Source organism: Cheilinus undulatus, linkage group 19 (genome assembly GCF_018320785.1).
Source record: "Cheilinus undulatus linkage group 19, ASM1832078v1, whole genome shotgun sequence".
In the NCBI taxonomy this organism is placed as follows: Eukaryota; Metazoa; Chordata; class Actinopteri; order Labriformes; family Labridae; genus Cheilinus; species Cheilinus undulatus.
In genome coordinates this window covers 25,360,128-25,383,643 of record NC_054883.1, presented here as the reverse complement: position 1 = coordinate 25,383,643, position 23,516 = coordinate 25,360,128, and the positions used below count along the sequence as shown (strand labels likewise).

Here is a 23,516-nt window from a genome sequence, read left to right as displayed (position 1 = left end):
CAAAGCTTGGCAGTTTAATTTCTGTTTTTCCTTTTGTGAGAAATGAAGTGCGTTCACACCACAAGAAAATTTACCAGCTCATTAAAAGCTGAGAGGAGAATTGACCCAAAATATTCACCAGTCTTTTTCACTAAGATGTCTCTCATCAGACCAGTTCAAAGTAACATGGCTGTCTGGACTTGGGTGGTCTGAACGCACAAAGTCTGTGTGTTCTCTTGTAGCTGGTGTGTCGTCTTGTTTTTCTCCCTTTGGCCTTTGCTTTGCCATGCAGTTTAGTTTGAATCCTGTTTTTCTTTTGCAGTCACCATTCAGCTGTGCACACTGCTATATTGGTTATATAGTAGAGCTGGGCAATATTGACTTATAATCATAACTCAATATTTTTTAGCTGAATGGACATTTTTTTCTGTAAAGAAATGACAAATAGTTGAAACAATTGTATTGAAACAAGTTTCAATACAATTTGAATTGTATTGAAACTTGTTTGATGACACAGCAACAAAAATGCAAGTCCTAGTTACACAATTATGAACGATTTTTTAATTGTCAAAAAGTACAAGCACAGTTCTATACACTGTCCAAATTGTTCAAAGATACTAGCCTCATTTCTGTTTACTGAGGTTGTCATACTCTTCAACACCACATGTTTCAAAATTATCAGATCTTGGCAAAGCCTGTGGACTTCATGAACTTTAGTCGTATTTTCACCAAAAGATAGCATAATTGCATAAATATACTTGCAAGATTTGGAAAACTGGGTTGAACTGTCAAGTAGCACGGATTTCCCTCACTCCTCCCCAGTTATGATATAATATATATATTTTTTTAATCTATAAAGCACTTTTCACAACAGACATTACAAAGTGCTCTGCAGAACATGAGACATGCAGAGCAGTTTAGATTAAATTCAGCAGATTCCATGGGAGCAATTTTGTTACGCACCATCTTTGTGCATAATAAAAGCAGATTTTAAAGACAGTGTATTCAACCCCTACATGAAGTCGGGAATAAGCCCTCTGAATAAACATGTTTTTAAAAGTGACTTAAAGGAAAGCACAGATTCAACCAGCCTGATTTCCTCAGGTAGGTCATTCTAGAGCAGTGATCATCAACTGGAGGCCTGAGGGCCAGATCATGCCCCCTGCAGCTTCCCATCTGGCCCCCAAAGGATGATTAAATTCAGAGAATTTGAGAAGGAAAAATTTGGCATGCTCTAACTTTTTTCTTGAAGTTTAAATAAAGCCTCAGCCTAGCGACTTATCAAAGAAAAGGCACACAAGTACTGCTTTAACATACAGGTACAGCTGCATGCCATCAGCATGTAAAAATGAAATTAAAAAATGATTAAAAAGGGAAAAAAAAAACATTTCTTACTTCTCAAATTTTTGACAATGTATATGTACAATTTGGACAGTTTGCCTGAAATTTTTGAAGGAAGAATAAATAAATAGCCCAATATTTCATATCTAAGACTTTGATTTTTGTCGCTGTCATACCAAACAAGTACTAGTATTATTTGCTTTTAATAGTTAATATAAATATCCTTAAACATATTATATAGATAAAATGATAAACCCCATTTAGGTTGAACCTTTTAAATAGATACATTCTTTTTTTGTAGCCTGACATTGATTTTTTTCTTTCTTTCCTGAAATCACATCATCATGAACTGTATTGATATAAGTAATATTGTCTTTATTTGAAATATATCTATATATCTTAAGGACTTGATGTATTGCCCAGCCCTATTGGATTGTGAACTTTATTTTGCTTCTAACTGCTGCTCTGTTTCTTGTGTTAATTCCTTCTGAGGCTGTGCGCTGAGATCAAACTGACTTCATGTCACTCTCTTCCACAGGTTTTGGTGGTGGGCCAGGATTTGGTGGGGTGGGGACTGGGGGGTCTTCTTTTGCCTTCTCCTCCACCAATAAGCCCACAGGAGGCAGTCTGAGTGCAGGTACATATGTGATGTATACACCCCCCCTCACAGCCAGCCAACCCAAAAATCTTTGAGCATAAGGAACGAGCTTGTGCTTGCAAGTTTACTCCATAAAAGTGCTGTTTTTTCTAAGAATTTGTTGCAGTGAGACAGTTCATGAAGCTAAAAATAGGTCTGGAGAAAATGATAACTTACTTTTCTGATGGATAATGAGAACACAATTATAAAGCACATTTACTCATGGATTTTTACAAACATCACATGCTGAGCTCAAACACTCAACACTGTAACATTCTGAATACTTTGAAAACCTTTGGCATGACGTTGGTGGTCACATTGGAATATCCAGCTGTGCCATAGGGGCCGTGATGTTAGTAGTGATCACAGCAATGTAGCTGTAATTGAAAATTTGTATTTTTCAATCATTATTTTACAGTACAGTGCTGTTTTAGTTTATGGGTCAGCCCTAGGTTTAAGTATGAAGCCTGTACAATCATACATGTCTAAACTTGGCTCAACAGGGTGGCAGCATGTTGCATCATTATGCATGAGTTTCTGTTTGTATTTGTGCAGCTACTTTACGTTTTACCTGGCAAGAATTGACATAATCATAGCGCAGTATATCCTGAGTGTATTTTTTATGCCATCTGTATCAAAGACTAATTTAGTGATTGAAGTATAGCAAAAATAGCAGCAGAAGAGCTGTAGCACATCTCTCATAAACCATATGACTCTACACTTGGACTTCTAGACGCTACTCTCTCTTTCTGTACGGCTTTGGGTGTACTTTTATGGCATGTAGGATCGTTCACAGGCTCTCTCTCTTCTTCAAGGCAGCACTTCTCTCACACCACCTGTACTGTGTTTGCCTTGTGCCAACCTTGACTGTAGCAGCTGCAGGTGACATGCCAGCCACACCTGAGTGTGGTAGCTCACGCACAAGAGACAGAGGGTTACGAATGATGTGAGCGAGTGACATTCATCTTATTATGATAATGCACCAGAAATAAAAAACAAAAGTTATGCTGCTTCTGTCAGTTTCCATCACTGACATCAATCTCAGACAGGTTTGGTCATTAAATTGCCAGGTGAGCCTAATTAAAGTGAAACTACTTAAGGAGGTGATTCCACATTATTAAGAAAGACACAGGTTTCATGCAATATGGGGAAAAAAAAATCTTTCTGCAGATGAAAAGCATGAAATAGTGCAGTATCCTGCTAAAGGTGTGAAAACACTGGATATTTCTGGAAAATGAAAAGAGACCTTGAAACTGTGAAAAGATTTGTGTGTGGTTCCGAGAGAAGACAGGTTCGTTCAGATAAAGGCGTATTAAGGAAAATTTCTGCAAGGCAACTTCATTGTATTAAGAGAGTAGCTGTGGAAAATCCACTGATAAGTAGCAAGCAGATATTTGAAGCTGCTGGTACCTCTGGAGTCCCAAGAACCTCTGGATGCAGGATCCTCCAGAGGCTTGCTGATGTGTGTAAAGCTGTATTTCTTACCTCCTAATTAAGGAATTGCTATAGATTTCTGTTTTCAGTCCTTTAGAAACTAGTGAGTGTTTTAAAACTCTGTTAATGCTCTAGGAAGTACACAGTGCCAGATCCACCCAGCCTGTTCGATGGCCACATCTGGCCCATGTATTTGAAACACAAGAAAATAATTTGTAAAAAAAAAAAAAAAAAAAAAAAAACATTATCATCATTGGTAATTCCATTGAATAAAATCCAGACTACAATATGACTGTTGAGGAATGATAAATCAGATTGACTGCCAACAATATAGACTATTTAGGAAAAAATTAACACATACAGTATATTCATAATATTTTGGGGTACGATGTGCCCACTCAAATCTCAAGGGTTAAACCTCACGTCACATCTGTGTACAATGTAAAGGCAGCTTGAGTTTAAATCTTAAGCTTGCCATCTGAGCCTGTCTCCAAAGGGTGGAATGCCAGTGTGAATCCTCAACTGTTTATTGATCTTAGAGGATAATGTAGCTTGCATGAAATGCTGCATTTAAACTGGCATTATAATTCCAGATGATCACTGTCTCCCCTTGGCACTGCAGCTGTAGGTGACAGCCTCTGTCATGAGTGATACACTTCCTATATAATTAAACAGCTTCATCTTTGGTCCAGACATTTTCTTTTAAAAGGGCAGACCCTTGATTTAAGATGGCCCTATCTTTTCTGGTATGTCATATTTAAGCCAATACGTTACATTTTTCTGATTTCCTCTCTTCAGTGCAGTACGACTATGTCAGCATGCCAGCAAAGTCTTGTCATCCTTTTAGGACAACACACCATATCGGGCTTACACTAGGAAAAAGAAGTCTGTCCATAGCTTAGCATGGGCTCGAATCTTTATATCATATGGAAACTGTTTACATCTTTTTCCTTTAACTGTCTTTCATCATTAATTGTGTTTTCTATGTTAAATCTTAAACAGTCCTCGTTCTGTTTTAGGTTTTGGTAGCAGCAGCAGCTCAGGCTTTAACTTCAGTAACCCTGGCCTCAACCCCTCAGCAGGCCTGACTTTTGGCGTGTCAAACCAGCCGGCTGCAGGCTTCGGAGCGGGAGCACCTCTTCTTCAACTCAAGAAACCCCCTGCTGGTAATAAAAGGGGCAAGAGATAGAACTCTCCAACTGACCACCTGACTGGCTTTGTGTTTGTAGCTGGTAAGGCCTGCTCTCCCAAAAGCATACAAGCGCTATTGTGATTCAAATGCAGAATGGGAAAGAAGGAAAGAAAGTAAATTATTGCGATCATTAAGGATATTTGAATGCACCATGATATAGAGGCAAAACTTTTGAAATCATTTATAATGATTTAGAAAAATAAAATCCTTCTGACAAGCAAGCCATATCTTCCTTCCATGCGTTGGTCTGTCCCATCTGCTGTTTGACGCTGATTTAATGCTGATTAATTTAAGTCCACATGGCCACAAACTTAAACTGTATTATGTGTGACAGAAGTTGGCTGCAGATCAATTTATTCGATTAAATGAGGTCACCTGGGTTCAGTCAGGTGTTACCATTCTTTTAAGTACGATTCTGACTCCAAACATCACCTGCTCACTGTCATCTGTAGCTCTGCAGTGCTTTTGGGATTGCCAGCCATGTCAAGAGCGGAGTAAATCATAGAAAGTTCAGTTATCTGTCAGGAATTCCTCAATCTGAATATTGTACAAGAGTGATGCGTTATTGCACTCTGAGGATGGATCCATTGTGCTACACACGCTCTCTCAGTCGCACTTGAAAGCCTCTCAGAATAACGACTTTGCTTGAGTCTCATTTAGGGGAAGGGTAAGATACAGTAAAGGGAAAGCTATGGATGAATCCAGCAGCTGCCATGTAGCGGTGGCTGCCATAACTGTGGTGTCAGCTCAGCATCGACTGACTGTGACTGTGTAGCAGCATGGTTAAAAGTCAGACAGCTGCTGATAAAGGTACCTTAGGCTGGGATCCCCAGCTACATTCATACACAGGCCAGCTTTTTTTCTTGGCAGACATTGTGGGGGCTGGACCATCAATTGAGCTCAAATAAAAACATATTTTAATCTATATAAATGTTATAATTTCCTTTGAAATGCATCTTATTTATGTCTTTAGCAGTGAATTTAGGCCCATACTAACCCCAGCCACAAGGAGGGGATTAAGATATTTAGCCACACATTTCTTCGGCTGTCGTGTTGTTTATCGCTGGGTTTAGGTAAAGTATGTCACATCCTGATTTTCCTACACATTTTCTGGATTTAAAAAAGAGTGTACACAGTATCTTTTGCTTTTTAAAAATCCCTACAGCTGTTAAAGGAACCCCAAAATAAGTTTGATTAAAACACCGTTTTCCTGCATTGACTTAATGTTCAATCAGTCAAAAATCCACTTTACAGCCTTTACTAGTAAATAAGATGCATGATAAATTCATACTCATCCGTCCTTTCTTGATTAAAGCTGCCCGTTTCTGTGTCAACTTACAATTTTAGTTGCTTTGAGAGTGTTTTTTCCTTGACTTGATATAAAAACAAAGATCTGTGTGCTGCACCAATCAGGATGTGACATTTTTAACTCAGTGATGAACATGACAGCCCCAGAAATAAGTTGCTCAAATATCTCAACCGCCCTCTTGTGGCTGGCTTCAGTATAGGCCTAAACTCACTGCTAGAGACCAACAATAAGGTGCATTTCAATGGAAAATAAAACATTAGAATAGAATAAAATGTATATTTATTTGAGCTAATTTGGTGGTCCAGCCTTCTCAATGTCAGCCTGGAAAAACAATGGCCTAAAACAAACATAATTAGTGATCCCTGATCTAGTTGATAGTTAGCTCAATAAAAATATACAAGTCTAGGCAGACTGGCAGCTTTGGTGAATACATTTTTATAAATGTTCATTACACACATGTTTCTGTTTTTTGCTCATGTTTTCAGTCAGTGGAGACCACCAGCAGCTCTACATGATTCAGCTCACTAGTGACTAGAAGAATGCTACAAGATTATTTTGTGAATCTCTAGGAAATTAATGATAAATGCCATAAGAGTTCAATCAGAGGTCAAATTACTGATCCTGTTGTTGATGATTGTGTGAAGAACCTCTCATTGAATCTGTGTCGTAACCACTCATACAGGAGGACTGGATAGTCAGTTGGTGCTGTGCACTTCCTGTTTTTTTCTGATGTCAAAGTCTTTCACAGCTGCTGGAACAACTGAGATCTCCACAACTTCTTCATAGTGTCCTTTACATCAGTGCTTCTCATCTGGCATGAAAAATGTTAAAGTTTGGAGCATTACTAGAACAAAAGAGACAGGACAAAAGAAGTATGTATAAAAAAGCCTGTCACTCAAGAAGGACAAGTATGCACACATTTTACTTTTCTCAATTTTTTTTTTTCCCAAGACATTTGGGAATTTCTCAAGGAATTTCCCAATTATTTTGGGAAAACCAGCTTTGTTATCCAGGAAAATTAGATAAATAAGTTGAAATTTTTCTTGAGAAAAAGACTGAAATGTGTCCGTCATCTTGTGAAAACATGAGAAAAAAGTATAAATATTGTATTAGTCCACTTAGGGCTTTTATACATCACACACTTTATGCTGCAAACTTTTTCCTACTTCATGATCCACTTTGGGGTCCCGACCCACCAGTTTAGGCCACTGTCAAAGACAGTCACATAGAAAGTCATGTCAGAGGAAGAAAAGTGCTCACTTCTTCATCCAAACACATAAATGTTATATTGAGACGCCACCGCGGTAACGGCAGCCTCCGTCCCACTGGATTCATCCATAGCTGGTTTATATCAGCGTTGTAGCCTCTGCAGAGTCAGTGGGAGGCATTATCAGCTAGTTTATTAGCCACAGGAGAGTGTCCAGGGTGGGTTTTTGGGGAAGCACAGTTTTATTTTTGTATGAAGTTAAGAATAACCAGACATTCGGGAGGGGTAATAGGGGGCTCGCATTGTGAGATAGTCAGTCATCTAGTCCACATTACCTGTGTTGTTTTTGCTAGAGTCCATCCTTGTCATTCTTTAATTTTTACTTATTTTTGTTATATTTGTCCCGCTGTGAGACCTTGGGAAAGGAAACGGAGCTGTTGGTGCAACAGGGCTTCCATTCAATAATTTGGAGGGACTTCACAAACAGATTCCCCCCTCTAATCCCAGAGTCTACATGTACTACTTTATTTTTGCACTTGCCAGTGTATATGGGCTGACAGTGGTTGTTTGAATGTGCATGTGTGCTTATTGCACAAGTATGAAATTGTCGCTCTGGTCTGTCATTGTTGCTGACTTGTTCTGAGCATAGGTCGTGGTTGGGGGTTATTCTGCTTTTTTTTTAACTGTCCATGTTGGTTTGGTTACCAAATACTGGCTGTTTTACTATTGTTTTCTAATCACAGTCTATGTAAACCTGTATTTTCCAGATGCTGTTTAATAAAAAATCTTCAATATGACATTTTGCCTGTTTGTAGCATCACTTCAATAAATATGTGCTCATATAGAATTGGACCTGTCTTGTTTTCTGAATGTGTGTCACCCAAATTTAGACACTAGATTTATTAGGTAGGATATTTTTATGCAACAAACTTTTTTACCTTCATCCAAATCATAAGAATGTTGCTTTTCTAGTCTATATGTATGGGCAGTTTTACTATCAGGTTAAGAAAGCAATTGGCTGGCTGGGGCTGCAAGACCTGGTCATTATAGATGTATATCAGTTTTACATCTATAATTACTCTGAATGATTAAGGCCTATATTTTGAATGTAAATAAGGATCCTAATATGAATAAAGTAGCATCAAAATACATTTTGATTATCCAAAAAGTCCCTAGGGAGGATCCCTGGTCCCAACAGTAAGGTTCAAGCCCCATAAAAAGCTCTTAACAATCTTCATGTCAAGTTGTTGGGGAGCTCCCTAAAGACATATCGAAATACTGAAACAACCCATTTTTAACAGCTTTTCGCCAGCTTTTCCATCCATCTCAATCCTGTTTTGCCTTTCTTAGCCCATTTTTTCCCACTGTTGCTGTTTTGTTGCTGTTATCCCATATTTTTGTTCAGTTTAAACCCCTTTTTTTGCTACATTTTAACAGATTTTCACCATTTTCTCAACTGATTTTAACCCCTTTTAGCCTTCCTTACACATTTGTTGCTACCGTTATCCCATATTTCTCTTTTAATCCATTCTTGCCATTTTTTAAGGAAATTTCCTCCCATTTTAACTTTTTACCTTTTTCCCATTTTAACTGTTGCCATTTTTTGCCACTGTTATCTTATTTTTGTCTCTTTTAACCAATTTTTGCCATTTTTACAGCTTCTCCCTACATTTCTCACCTATTTATCCCCTCTTCGCATTTTTACCCAAGATTTGCCACTGCTGTCCTATTTTGTCTTTTTTAACCCCTGTTTCACCAATTTAACAGTTTTTCATAATTTTAACTCTCTTATGCCTTTCTCAGCCCATTTAGCCACTGTTATCCCAATATTTGTCTCTTTTAACCCCTTTAATGAAAAAAATAATCTTCCCTCTCTACATTATTTCAATTCCTTCTACTTGATTCTCTGGTATCCTGACATTTATTTACACATGGCTTATCTCTGAAGTCTGACCTTATTTTCCTAATGGTTTAGCTCAGTGACCCCATCTGTTAAAATTATATATAAAAAAAAAGGTCATTCTGTTTTAAGGGTTTACATTTGAAAAAGGCCATAATGAGTTTCTTTTGTTGCTTTCATAAGTGTGGTTATTATTCAGGGTCAATATAAAATATGGTTGTCACAGGTTAACATTACAATGGCCCATAATTTTCCTGATCCTTATGGGCCCCCAGTTTGGCTGGACCCCAGAAAGCTTCCCCCTTTATTCCCCTAATGGGGGGCCTTAGTCATGAATATGGCAGAGTCAATATCAACAAAGAAACATGAAACAATTGAGGGAGCATGGTAAAACTAGATTAAATCCAATCAGTGAAATAGGGTTGAAAACATTGATTTAGTAATGAGATTTTGTTCAGGTGAAATAAAGAGGATTTCTTTGTGTCTTAAAGTAACAACTCTTGTTTGTGAGTGTTTGGATGTATTGTGTTCATTATTAACGTAAAAATGTAAACGGATGCATGTTTTTAAGGTTAAAGGTTGTAACTTTTTTACCCTTTGCTCATCCCAACCACATGGGGGTGATATTGTTCTTCCTGCGGTGCACTTCAAAACAAAAGAAGAAGAACGCCGTTGCTGTGCGACGATGATGCATTACACAGAAGTAACAGATATCAAGTTACAGCCCCGTTAAAAGTTCAGGTTCTGATCCAGTTTCCACGGGTTTTGTCTTCAGTATTTATTCAGCTGTTCAGGTAATCATACCGTTTTAACGTGTTTAATATTTTTTATGTTAATATGTAATATAGTAACCGCAAAATAACTATATCTCTCGTTTTATAGTTTGTAGCTAGCTACAGTGAGACTTTGGTGACATTAACGGTACATTATACACGTTTTTACGGCTATTTATATACGTTTGATACGTTTACCTGTTATTTTAATTTCTATAACTCTTACACAAAAAAATCACTCTGTGTCAACGTTAAAAATCTTTCTGGCCATTCTTTACATCCGTTTGTCCTATTAAAAATAGACCGATTTTTATCCACTTTGGTGTCTTTGGGTTTGTTTCCTATTTTTTAGAATTGAGCAGCTATTCATTTAACACCATATAAAAATATTATATTAAATGTGGCTTAAGACAGTTTCAGGAACATAGGGGCTTCCTTAGTGTTTAGTTTCATAATTATAATTGTAAAACGAGCACCTATAATCTCTATTCAAAATATTTATAATCAGTTTTGGTTGTTGTTGATTTGAGGACACGAATTTAAAAAGCTACCACCACATGTCTTTGTTAGTGTCTCATTTTAATGCTAATGTTTTTTTTTTTTTGTTTTTTTTTTTGATCACTAAATAGTTGGAGATATTACTTTTTATTTTCTTTGAGATCAGCTATCTGCAAAGTTCCATCTGCTAATTGGACTAACCTGCGGCGTTTTATATCACAGCCATGCCTCTTCCAGACACCATGTACTGCGCCCAGCAAATTAACATCCCTCCTGAGCTGCCTGCCATCCTCAAACACTTCACCAAGGCAGCCATACGCACACAGCCAAAGGATGTTCTGCAGTGGTCTGCAGCGTAAGTCTGAGTGCTCTGCTGTGGTTTATACAGGGGTTAGAGGATACACATGTTTGTGTTTCTTTTCAGCCTTGATCTCTTCAACAAAACTCAGATCACTATCTCTGTTAGCATAAGGATATGATAATGCAGGCCCCTTCACCTGCTTATCTGTCATCTTTGCTTTACGGACTATAATTGGATCCCAGGGGCTCCCACGATGTAGCAGCAGTTAAACTATCTGACTTAACAAACACAGAAAGAGCACTTGATTTAAATTAATACATTAAGAATATTTGGTTTCGCTGAGGGCTGTCATACCATCTGCTATTTTATTGGTGAGGTTACTGCAACAGATAAAAAAGTGAGCCATATGAGGAGAGAAACACATTTCAAATGTCTTCTGGGTTACAAGATGTTTATATGCTATTAGATTAACACCAGGCTGTTACCTTTCAGGGATGCTGAGAGTCATGCTGCTTCTACATTTAAATATTCTAACTGTGAAGTCAGATAAGCCACAGCATTCCCTTTAGTGTGATAGCATTTCATTAAACTTCAGACAACTAAAACACACAATGATTTATTCAACCGGTAGTACTCATGAGAGCTGAGCTTTGACTAAAGCTGAGTTATACCTCTGCATAGCCTGCCTTTATCTCTACATTTGAATGGCATGCTTTGAAAGCAGAGGCAATGAATGAAAAGCGCAGTTTAAGAATATATGTGTGTCCTCTTTTAGATATTTTGATGCCCTGTCCAAAGGAGAGCCTCTGCCTGTTAAGGACAGGCTGGAGATGAATGTTGCTACCCAAAAGACGGACACAGGACTGACTCCAGGTCTGCTAAAGACTCTGCATAAACAGGTACTTAAATAAAGCAACACTACACCTCAAGACAGTGGTTTTTAACTTGTGGGCCAGAACCTAAAAGTGGGCCATAGAGCTGTTTTCAGTGGGTCGCCAATGTGCACCTGAGTGCCAGTTTCCTTTCCTCCATTCTTTGTCGTTATTCAGCCCACTTTTAAAAAGCCAAACTGGTACCAAATGAATACCCATTTGCAAGCCAAACAACCAGCTCCACTGAGCTGAGCCAAATGATCTGGATCTCTAAAAAATGGCAGATTTTCCATCACAACAACTGGAGACTGGAGGTTCGTGAGACAAACATCAGACTTTAATGTGCTAAAATATGGCAATACTGGATTGAGCTAAGCTAGACCACTTTGTGGAAACTGACCATACGCAAGCAGCTCATCCAGCTTTAGACATAGACTTTTTTAATCCCTGCCTGCTAGTGTTTTTCTAACATTTTTAAACTTTTGAAAAACAATTTTGTGAAGAATATTTACCACTTTCAGGACACAAAAGTAGCTCAAGTATTAAGAATGTTAATATGTAAACAACTCTGAATGCTTGGCATCGTTGTAAACAGCTCAAACATGGCCTGTTTGATAGAGTTTCTCTATGCAGAAATCACTTCTTGCCCCCCATGTGATAAAAGTCTTCAACTAGTCATTGATAAAATTATGAATGAATCTATTGGAGAAGAAATAGTTTAAATAAGCAACAATATATGTATTGCAAATCATAATCCATATACTCCCAACAACAACATTTATTTAGTACAAGTGCAAAAAACAATAGGTTAATATAGTATATAACATAGAATTTAGAAAAACAAACCCTGATGCACTGTCACTAGACTTCTAGAGTTGCACATTATATGCCTTAAACCGGCCGTACACTGTGCAATGTCAAGCCAACCATACGGAGGATTAAGTTTGCGTGTGTTAATGGGCCCCCATGAAGTCCGGCCCCCCAGGCAATTGCCTGTCTTTGCCTCATGGTAAAGTCCACCGCTGATCCCTACAATGGATATATGAAACAGTCTATGGGCGTATCAGGTTAGTTATAATGCCTACTTGCCAGACAATAGTGCAACCAGATAGCAGTTGTTCTCTATTGTATCAAACAGTACTGAGATGGGCTAACATGTCTTCGCTAAAGGCTAGTATGTATTTCCCTGAAACCGTACACTCCTTGAGAGTGATCTGTGCCCCACTGTCAAGGTTGCATTGTGCTGAAAGCAGGGCGACTGTGGCACTCTGTGAAAATGGGAGTAACTACATTCTCAGTGTTTAAAGTCATCACACTACCACATTGAAGTTCTGTGTTAAGGTTGAAAACTCTTCCATATATCAGCTGCTCTGTGAATGTAATTATGAGTTGCATTAAATTTTATAACCTCATTTGCTTATGTTCATTTTCATCATGTGTGCGTCTGCACAGAGCAATAATGCCGTCTCCCCATGTGGAGCATTAAAATTGTATAATATCATAAACCTATTTCATCACACCTCAGGCATCCACCTGCATGGTGGTGCATTGTATTCATTAAAAGAATTGAAAAATTAATGTGGCATTAAAAACCAGCTACCTTTACCTTGTGAGCATGCTGCTCTCCCTCTTTTGTTCTGATAGTCATAGTGATATTGCAGTTCTTCATTTTGTGTCTTTAACTTTTGCTTTTGGCTGCCAATTATATGATAACAGATCAAACATTTATTGTTGTTTTAAACATACAGCGAGGTGTTGCCTACATATCAGTCAGTTCTTCTTATCTTTGCTGAGTATTTCAAAAATGTTTCCCATGTATGAACTTTAAATCAAGGTAACCCTGCTGATCAGATTATAAATATTCATGACTGCCTGATTTCACATGCTGCTTTTGATTGTGACAAATAATAATTTCCTCAATTGATTTTTTTAGCACAAAAATCATCAAACTGTTTTTCCACTACCCTCTCTTTGCACCCCCACCCAACCTCAGCTGTCCCATGAGGAAACGTGCAGCAAAGAGGAGCTCCAGAAGAGATGGAAGGGTCTGTGTCTGCCCATGGATCAGCTTGAGGCCCTGCTGTTGCTCGGGCGCTTTGATTCACACATCAACTGGATGAAGTTTTTTGCCCTGGGCTGCAGTGCTCTTGGAGGGGTAAGATATTACATAATGCCAGATAAAAATGCTAACCCCGCTTCATACTACTTCCCCAGAGTTTTAAAAACCTACGGTTAGGCCTAGCACTGTGTGAGATATTCATGAAAAGCCTTTTATGTTCACCTGTCTCGTCGTCTTGTATTTAGAAGAATTTAGTGATCCAGACTTCCAGCACTTTCCACAGGCTCTGACGGGATAAATTCTCCTCTGACTGCTTAAAACCTGGAAATGCTATTGAACCAATGATGTTGCTTCGTAGTGACAGATAGAGCAGAAGATCCAGATTAAGGAGAACTTCTGTGAGCGTGGATAACTTTTGTAGTTGAATGATGACTTAAAATCCTCAAAAGCAAACAAAGCTTAGCATTAACATGGGATACTCACTTGGTCTGATTCACCAGTATGCTCGTAGGATTTTTCTTTAATTTGTTCTAAAGAAAGGCTCTAAGTGTCAGATTCATCATATGTCCTTAAATAATGGAATTATCAGCACAGGAATTCTTAAATTAATGAATGCCAATTCATTGTAAGCTGGAAGCTTGTGCATGTTTTTCCTAATTAGCATAGAAAGACACTTTTAAATGAACTTATACTATAGGCATGATACTTTAGGGTCATGTGCAAACACAGAAGTTAAACAGGATCAGAAAAATAAGGAGAGAGATGTTGTAAGATACACTAAATAAAAACATTCAAACAATCATGCAATGGATGCCAAATTAGAAATACTGAAGGAGTTCAAAAGTGGATGTAGTGCTTTTTTAAATCAAACTCAAAGAGGCTGATTTTATGATGTATTTACTGGCGTCAGTAGAGAAGACCAAATAGACGGATATGCTATATAGACAAAAGTATTTGGCCTCCTGACCAACCAGTAGGGACTGTAATGATATTGTATTCAAATCCATGTACTTTAAGATGGAGTTGCCCCCTTTTGCAGCCAGAACAGATTCCACTCTTCTTGGAAGGCTTTCCGCAAGATTTTGGACTATTTCTGTGTTCCCATTCATTCTGTAGAGCATTTATGAGGTCAGTCACTGATGTTGGACCGGAAGGCCTGGCTCACAATCTCTGCTCCAGTTCATCCCAAAGGTGCTGGATGGGGTTGAGGTCAGGGCTCTGTGATGGCCAGTCAAGTTCTTCCACATGACCTCATCAAACCATGTCTTTATAATCCTTCTTTGTGCATTGAGGCACAGTCATGTTGGTCGAGAAACGGGCCTTCCCCAAAACTGTTGCCAAAAAGTTAGCATAGCATTGTCCAAAATGTCTTGGTATGCTGAAGCATTAGGATTGGCCTTCACTGGAGATAAGGGGTGTAGCCCAAAAACAGCCCCATACCATTATCCTTCCTTCACCAAACCTCACAGTTGGCACAGTGCAGTCATGCAGTTAATGTTCTGCCAGCACCCAACCCAGACTCACCCATCTGACTGCCAAACAGAGAAGTGTGATTGGTCACTCCACAGAACATGTTTCCACTGCTTCACAGTCCATTGTCAGTGTGCTTTACACCACTCCATCTGACACTTGGCATTGGATTTGGTGATCTGAGGCTTGCATGCAGCTGCTCGGCCATGAAAACCCATTCATAAAGCTCCTGCTGCACAGTTTTAGTGTTTACATTAATGCCAGTGGAAGTTCAGAACTCTTCAGCTCTGGAATCTGCAGAGACTTGGAGACTTATACCCACCATGCACCATAGCAGCTGTGGACCTGCTCTGAGATTTTTACATGGTGTTTCGCTTTGTGGCTGAGTTGCTGTTGTTCCTAAACTCTTCCTTTTTCTAGTAATATTTCTTACAGTTGACTGTAGAATATCCAGCAGGGATGAAACTTCACAGCCTGTCTTAGTGCAAAGGTGGTATCAATCACGTACCACACTTGGGTTTATAATAATGACTCATTTTGTATAAAAATATTTACAAACGGAGGCTGTGCTTGATTTTGTATACCTGTGGCAACGGGTCTGATTGAAACACCTGAATTCAATAAGTAACAGTTGTGGCCAAATACACTTGTGTTGTGAATATCACAGTGCAATCAGGAAAGAATATATACTAAATGAAACTGTGAAATCTATGAAGAAAAAAATGGATGGATGGATGAATGGATGTGTGCATGCATGGATGGATGGATGGATGCACTGATGGATGGATGGATGCATGGATGGATGGATGGATGGATGCATGCATGCATGCATGGATAGATCAACGCATGGATATCAGCACTCATATGTGCCTAATCGTGCTCTCTAGTGTTCTGCGATTTTGCCCTTAGCTGAAAAAAAGTCACACCTTAAAATACTTTGCTGAAGGTCTAAATCATCTTAAAATTGTGTGAGACGGGTTCAGAACAAATTTCCTCTTAAGACCAGTTGGTGAATGAGGCCCAGTGTTAGTAGTTTGGATCTGATGCTGTTCCAAATGAGGCTTTACATCGTGTTAACCACATGGGGGCAGTCATGAACTATGTACATCTGTTGGGCTGTTTTGTAACTGTGAACAAGTGTATGCACATGAAGTGTATCTGCAGTGTCTGCTATTGATGCCCAAATGTCCTTGATTGCTGAATGACTGCTTTTATGTACTTTAGTGTCTCTTTAAAAAGAAAAACACTGCCTGCCTCTCTCTAAACTTCTCAGACCCTCAAGAGATCTCTGAAGTTTGCCTGTGAGATCCTTACAGAGGATGAGGAGGGTGGTCCTGCAAGGATTCCTTTCACCACCTTCACCAAGCTCTACACCTACCTGACACATGAGGACGGAGATCTGGCACACGACCAGTTCCTCAGTAGCCTGCAGGCTGAAGCGTAAGTGCCATTTGTTTGTGTGTGTTATAGCTGTCAGAATGCATTGAAGCCTGTCTCAATACTTCTCACTGGAATAAGCAGTAGGGTGGGTGGGAATTTAGTCAGTTTCTGAGCATTTACAATAGAGATGTTACCAAGATCTCTCATATAACAGCATTTTATATTTTAGAAAGTTCTCCTCATATTTATCCACAGTCAGATCTTTCAGATTTATGGTGGCCTTGAGGGCAATGACAAAATATTTCACAGAATGTTAAAATAATGCAAAAAAACAAACATCACAGAAAAGCAAAAATCTTCAACAACATGCAAAAAAAGCAAAAAATTCAAAAATCACTTAAAGGAGCGGAGTGGACCTAGTGCTAAGGCCATAATGCATGTAAACAGGCAGCCCAGGTTCAAGTCTGGTCTCTCGCTACTTTCCTGCATGTCTCGCCTCCACGCTCTCATCCCTGTGTATGCTTCTGTCCACTGTCATCTGCTACCTACATATCCTATATAGAAGGCATTAAGCAGGAACAGCACACATCCCTGTTCTTCCTGTGCCAACAAGGAACGCCTGAGGCAGAGATAGGAGCAGCAATAAACCCAGAGCAGAGCAGACAGCAGACGTCAATGACAACAGAATGACACTTAATAAGTCAGATATGGCATAGAGGAGGACCTGGGGTGGAGGAAGGTTGCAAAAAGCAGCTTGCAGAGAGAGCAGCAAAGCACAGCCAGGCTAGAGCTGTTTAAATATGGCAGCGTGAGTGCAATTAGCCGATATAGTGCTATGAGTGTATCAGCCTTTCGTCAGCTGATGAGGGCTTATGTGAGATAAGCTGATTTTAGTAATATAGCAGCGCTTGACTAAGTGGCCTGCCTGAACTTACGCTATACACTGTATTTCATGATATGCCAAAAAAAATTCATTAAATTCAGAAATGCTTATTGCAACACAGAAAACATTCCATGTCGGAAAACATTTAATGAAGTCATGTTTCATTATTTATTTTTTCATTCATTCATTCATTCATTTATTGAAGATGTCACAAAATGGTTTAGACATTCATTGAAGGTTTTTGGTCCTTTTTTGGACAAAAATGTGAATCATGAAATTTTTTATTTTTTTTTTTAATTAAAGGAAACCATTTTCTACTTTTGACCTCTGGGCCACCATAGAGATTACTCTTTTATTTTTGCGTCAGTCACCAAAGCCATGATATCTATAAAGTGTCTTTTTTCAGTTTGATTTTGATATATAAAATCACAGCCTAATATAATCCTATGTATGCTGACCCTAAATAACAAGTCACCAAGAGTTTGATTAGGTCAAAGTATATACCATCATATCTTCTATACAGGTGTGGTTCCAAATATTAGAACATTCTGGAAAGATGATTATTTCATTTAATTTCATTTAGGAGTGAAACTTCCTTATAATAATGAGTCATTACACACAAGGTTAAATATTTTAGACTTTATTTTGTTTTGATTTTGATGATCACAGATTACAGCTCATGATAAAGAATCAAGTGCCTTGAAAAACTGAAAATAAAATAAGACCAATAAAGACAGGATTTATAAAACAGGAATGCCAACCTGCAGAAAAAATAAGTTCTCTCATGCACTTGCTTGGTCAAGGAAACATAAAGTGCTCTATAATCTAAAATCAGCCTGGTATATGGCTGTGTTAGCTCTTGTCATGTGGCTTCATGGTCCATCGTCCTCTACGAAGTGAAAGTCAGTTTTGTCTTTTATTTCTAAATCTAGAATTTCAAAAAGTGGAGTCACAGCAGTGTTAATTTCATCGATTAAAACTTAAAACTATGACTAAAAATGTTCATCGACAGCCTTTTTTTCCATGTCAAAAACTAGACTAACAAAAATAGATCTGTGATAACTAAAACTGACAAAAAGTAAATTTAGTTTTTGTCAAGATGACTAAAACTAGACTAAAATGTAATGTAGTTTTTGTCAGACATTCAAAATCTGTGTTATTTTTTGCTATTCTGCCTCTCAGCTTTAAAAAGCAGGGAACCCAGGTTTGGCAGAGTACATAGAACACAGTACCATGATTTGGTACCAGATTTAGGCAAGAGAATAAATGCTTGAACTAAACGTTAAGACTAAAATGTGAGGACTTTTTATCTACTTAAACTAGACTAAAATGTTGAGTTTTCTTCAACTAAAACTATACTAAAACTAAAAAGGGTAGAAAAGACTAAAAGGTGACTAAAACTAAAAGACATGTTATCCAAAGACTAAGACTAAGACTAAAATTAAAAATAGCTGCCAAAATGAACGCTGAGTCAGAATCAGTGATTGTTTGGGGTTCCATGTCTTTTGCTACTGTTGGTCCATCATGTTTTATTAAGTCCAGAGTCATGCAGCTGTCTACCAGGCAGAGGTGGAAAAGTACATGACTGTTGTACTCAAGGAAAAGTACACTTACTCTGGTTAAAAAGCACTGATTTAGAAGTAAAATGTCTGATTTCAAAGTGTACTCAACAACAGACTCAACAGTCCTGGCGAGCTGATGGTTGCTATCAGAGCAACCTGGGCTTCATAACAACCCAGTAGCAGCTCAGACACTGACTTGATTTCATCTTTAAAGTTTAAGTTTAAAGTCAAGAGCTGCAGGAAACGCCAGGAGAGGATCCCTTTTTTTATGTTTTCTTGGAGATATTTTAATGAACAGAGGATAATATTAAGCACACAAAACTGTTTTAAACAGACCCTGTGGAAGCACATTAACATCTGTAGCATAGCAACAACAACTGAGGAAGCACTGTCTGTGGACACAGATCCCAATTTGTGCTAAAGGAGCCCCCAACCAAGATTTGAGTGCATAAATGAACATGTATTTCTAGCAGGGAATATTTCTGTATGATAAGTGTTTTTTATTTGGTATTCTGCAGCATTCTCAAATTTTAAGATACTGTATTTTTTATTTTCATAAGCTTCAAGCTGTTACCAAGATTAACACATAAAAGCCGTCACATAGTTCACTTTGCATAATGGATCATGAAAATATGACAGTTTCACTTTATGAATGGAATTACTTAAATAATCTTTTCCATGATATTCTATTTGAGTTGCACCTGCAAATTTTACCCTCATCAGCAGATTTTAGAGGAATTGTTATACAGACCATGCCTTTCTTAACTTTATGAAGGGAGAATTTTACTTCAAAAATGCAGGACAATATTAAGCTGCAGAAATGCTGCCTATATGAGCTCTGCTGTGCTGACAGAGGATATCATGAGCGCTGCTTTAGCTCCATTTGGCCCAAAATTCCTTCCAGTCAATGTTTGCAGGCTTAAAAGCACTGACAGTTGCAGAGTTAAGCCACCCCCCCGGCCTAGCATGATGTTGTGAGATAGTGATGTTCTCTGTGGTTCAAATTCCTATGCTGCTGAGCAGAGCTGTTGCACTGATCCACTGGTTTCTTTGCCCGACAGCAACAAGCAGAACGGCATGATTCAGGTTTCCACCTTCTACTGCAGCAGGAAGAAAGAGGAGACATGCAAAGCAGAGGAAGGAAGGAAAAGAAGTAACATAACGACCATGTTCAATTAATAAATTGGCCTTCTAATGCCTTTTCAATCACAGCTGTTGGTTCATTAACTAGAAATTGGTCCCATTAATTGTTAGCATCAGGCTGGGTGAGTTATTATTCATCATTGTCGGACTAAACGAGGCTGCTATTTTCAGTCAGGTTGGACTTTTTTTTAATGAGCAGCAAGAGAAGCACAAAGCTGCCTTCCACAAACTTTCAGATGGAGTGTGTGTGTGTATGCTTTTTATTGCCTGTTCCCTTATGTCTGGGTTAGCCAGAGTACATTTATCATACACACAACCTATCAGCTTGCAGCTTCACCTCGTTTGGCCTCTCTGCGGGTGGATTCATTTCGCCCAGCAGAAGAAAAAGAGGAGAGGTAAGGTGATAAGCTCTGAGGGCAAAAGAGTGTGATTCTTTGACTCATGTTAAAGACCTAAAAACCCCAGTGTGCTTTGTTCACTCCCCCCGTGCAATTATTGTAAACAGGCAAGTACAAACACACCCCCAGACAGGTTTATGACATTAATGAGAAAGCACAAAATCCCGCCCAGAGCCAAGGAATCCCAATGGAAACAACAAAGATATGCATAAATCAGCTGTCACCCAGACAGTATGTTTACATGATGTTAGAGAAAGTCAAATTATTGTGTTAGTCCAACTACAAATGAACTTACAACATAAAATGTATGTTATTTGGACTGAAACAAAGAGGAAGACTTCAACTATGGACTAAAGCACTATTTGCATGGGCCTAGTATCACCTGTAAACTCATGATTGTCAATTACCATCAGTGTTTGGTGCGGTGCATTTGCACAGGACAAGTAAAGTGTATAATCTACTTGAATTTACTGATATTTCTGAAGGAAAACATGGAGGTGCTGCATGACAGCAGATAAAAACTACACAGTAAATTTCTCTTTTTAAATTCCAAGCAAAAATGCAATGTGCTGCACATCACATTTTGCAGGTGACATTGCCATAATGTATTCTACACATACAGTTAACCAGAGCGGATGCTGTTGACGTTTTTCTGCACTTTATCAATTTAGGATCATTGCACTCGAACAACAACCTGCCTCGTGGAGATCAGCTGTTGAAGCCTAATCATTGGACACATTTCAAGGCATAAATTGTGTTATGCATGAAGTGCAGAACTAAATAATAATGATAAAAGATCATGCACATGTTAAGAAGAGGCAGAGCAGAAACGCTGTGCGGAAGAAGAGAGCAACGGTTTGGACACGTTTAGGAAGCAGAGTTCAAACGAGTAAATTAAGCAAAACAAAGTCATTTGTGAACAAAAGTAGTGTGAAAACTTTAACAATGTCCTAAGCAGGCTTTATAATTTAATTGATCAGATAAAGCTGCAGAAAAAGCTGCACAGACAGTGAAAAACACATAATTACCACCCAAAACTACAAAGATGCTGATTCATATGGGATTAGAACTACTTGTGGAGCTCTGTGTGTGCTGAGATATGGTTGGTAATTTGCCTTGGAAGTTTTACTACACAATTGAAATGGTTAATTTGCACAGGATCGAAAACACAGATGATCATTACAAATGAACAGAGGTCCACAGATATTACTAATCCTGTGCAATAGGGCATGGGGCGCTAAATGAATAGATAAACGATTTTTTGTGAAAAAAATCAGTGTCAAAACTTTGTTGATAATGCCCTTAGCTGTCTCTATTATTTTATTGCTCAGATGAAGCTGTAGAAAAAGCTGCACAAACTGTTAAAAAAAAAAAAAAACACAATATGTCACCCTCAGAGATGCAGATTCACACAGGTTTATTATTACCTTTGGACCTCTGTGTGAGCTGAAATATGGTCAGTAATTTGCCCTGGAGTTTTTACTTTGGAAATCAGCATGGTTGATTTGCACTGGATGAAAATCACAGATGTCTTAACAGAGGTCTCTTGGTAATACTAATCCCGTGCAAAGATTGTCATTTTCCTCCCTAAGTCTGATGACACACTAGACTAGATAATTCTTAAATCTTGGCCAGTTTTAATGAGGATAATGTCAACTGTTTTATAATATTATGCTTCTCAGCCAGGCCTTGGGACCACACGCCTGATGTTTACGGTAACGATTTTACCACACAGAATGTGGGTGAAATCCTGTCTGAGAGGATGGTAAAGTGTTTAAGTTCATGAGCTGTGTGAAAGTACGCAATATCCTAACCTGCGTGCTTTTATTGGTTGTTCCTGGTGCTCTCTTCTGATATGGATCAAATCATGAAAATTCAAACATATTTTATATTTATGAATCCAGATCATGATAATTATTCTTAATGGCACCCCCGCATTGTTTTTGGGGTGATATGGTGTGGTGGTGGTGGTGGGGGTGGGGGGGGGGGGGGGGTCACAATGTCACTATTGTATGTACATTTTGACATCTGGTTGGCTTATTTGTGAGAATTTCATCCAGCAGAGCTGGAGGCAGGATGAGAGAGACTTTACAGAGCAGGCACAGATAGATGTACACACAAACACACATCCAGACACTCTTAAGCTCAGCCCTGACAGGATTGCAGCTATGACCGAGTCAGAGGGGATTGGTGGACAGATAGAAGCTCTGATAGCTGCAGGATCACCGGCCGTATGACACAGCAGAAAAGGAATTTTGTCACGGCTTAACACACAGATCCCTCTATGAACTTCATGCCTGAACTTTGTTACATACCATGGCGAAAAACCTCAGCATTGATTTGAATCTGCTGTGATTACTAAACTAAAATACAGGAAAGGGAATTTGGATGGACATTTTTCTCAGTTAGGTGAGGTCAGAAAGGGAGATAATTGGGAAGTGAGATTCATTTCCCGCCTTTAAACTATGTTTAAAAACAACTTTTTTTTCTTTCCCCATTGAAAAGCCACTACAACGACAGGGTGGACTATATTATTGGCATGATATTGATATCGACAGTGGTTAGCTTATTGGCACTGGCTGATAAGCAAATTTCTGCAGCTATTTACAATCTATATAATTGGCTGATTTTATAATATCAGTTGTAGTAATAGATATATAGTGCCTGTAAAAAGTATTGACCCCATTGGATGTTTTACCCTTTTAATAATTTTCTTAAATCAGTAATGGTCAATAAATTTGACTTATTTAACTAACAATTTTACACAAAAAAATCTTTAATATCAAAGTTAAAACAGATTTCTACAAAGTAATATCAATTAAATAAAAACATGTAATGTAAAATAAGTGACTGCTTGAATATTTAACCCCTTAGTGGAGTCACCTTTGGCTGCAATCACAGCACTGAGTCTGTGTGGATAGGTCTCAATCAGGCTCAAACATCTGGACTCTGTAGTTTTACTCCATTCTTCTTTGCTAAACTGCTCAAGCTCTGTCAGGTTGCACAGGGATCAGGCATGAACTGCTTTTTTTAAGTTCAGTCACAACTTTTCTTTTGGATTGAGGTCTGGGCTTTGACTCGGCCACTCCAGAACATTCACCTTGCTGTCTTTAAACCATTTCTGTGTAGCTTTCTCTGTATGCTTCGGCTCATTGTCTTACTGGAAAACAAATCTTCT

At 38.5% G+C, this 23,516-nt stretch overlaps 2 protein-coding genes across 4 annotated transcripts in view; both read left to right on the top strand.

The window, feature by feature from the left end:
- The window catches only part of nup58 (nucleoporin 58), a 30,744-nt gene extending 22,830 nt beyond the window's left edge, over positions 1 to 7,914 (top strand). For 2 of the 3 annotated variants that reach the window (XM_041814672.1, XM_041814673.1), the window contains 2 exons: positions 1,859 to 1,957; positions 4,411 to 7,914. In XM_041814672.1, coding sequence (XP_041670606.1) covers positions 1,859 to 1,957; positions 4,411 to 4,580 — 269 coding nt within the window. In that variant the 3' untranslated portion in view covers positions 4,581 to 7,914. The remainder of the gene's footprint in view (positions 1 to 1,858; positions 1,958 to 4,410) is intronic. The other variant, XM_041814674.1, reaches the window with a different exon arrangement.
- Positions 7,915 to 9,664: 1,750 nt separating this feature from the next.
- ropn1l (rhophilin associated tail protein 1-like) lies at positions 9,665 to 19,984 on the top strand. Its single transcript, XM_041814532.1, has 6 exons — positions 9,665 to 9,793; positions 10,493 to 10,625; positions 11,347 to 11,470; positions 13,437 to 13,598; positions 16,246 to 16,412; positions 19,859 to 19,984. The coding sequence occupies exons 2-6, from the start codon at positions 10,495 to 10,497 to the stop codon at positions 19,974 to 19,976; spliced, it is 702 nt and encodes a 233-aa protein (XP_041670466.1). The 5' UTR covers positions 9,665 to 9,793; positions 10,493 to 10,494; the 3' UTR covers positions 19,977 to 19,984.
- Positions 19,985 to 23,516: the final 3,532 nt, after the last annotated feature.

What these genes read in the sequence shown, in the direction of transcription:
- ropn1l (XM_041814532.1), top strand. Translation starts at nt 10,495, where the DNA reads ATGCCTCTTCCAGACACCATGTACTGCGCCCAGCAAATTAACATCCCT. An exon ending in GTTCTGCAGTGGTCTGCAGC is followed by an intron (nt 10,626 to 11,346) that starts GTAAGTCTGAGT and finishes GTCCTCTTTTAG; the next exon opens with ATATTTTGATGCCCTGTCCA. An exon ending in AGTAGCCTGCAGGCTGAAGC is followed by an intron (nt 16,413 to 19,858) that starts GTAAGTGCCATT and finishes TTTGCCCGACAG; the next exon opens with CAACAAGCAGAACGGCATGA.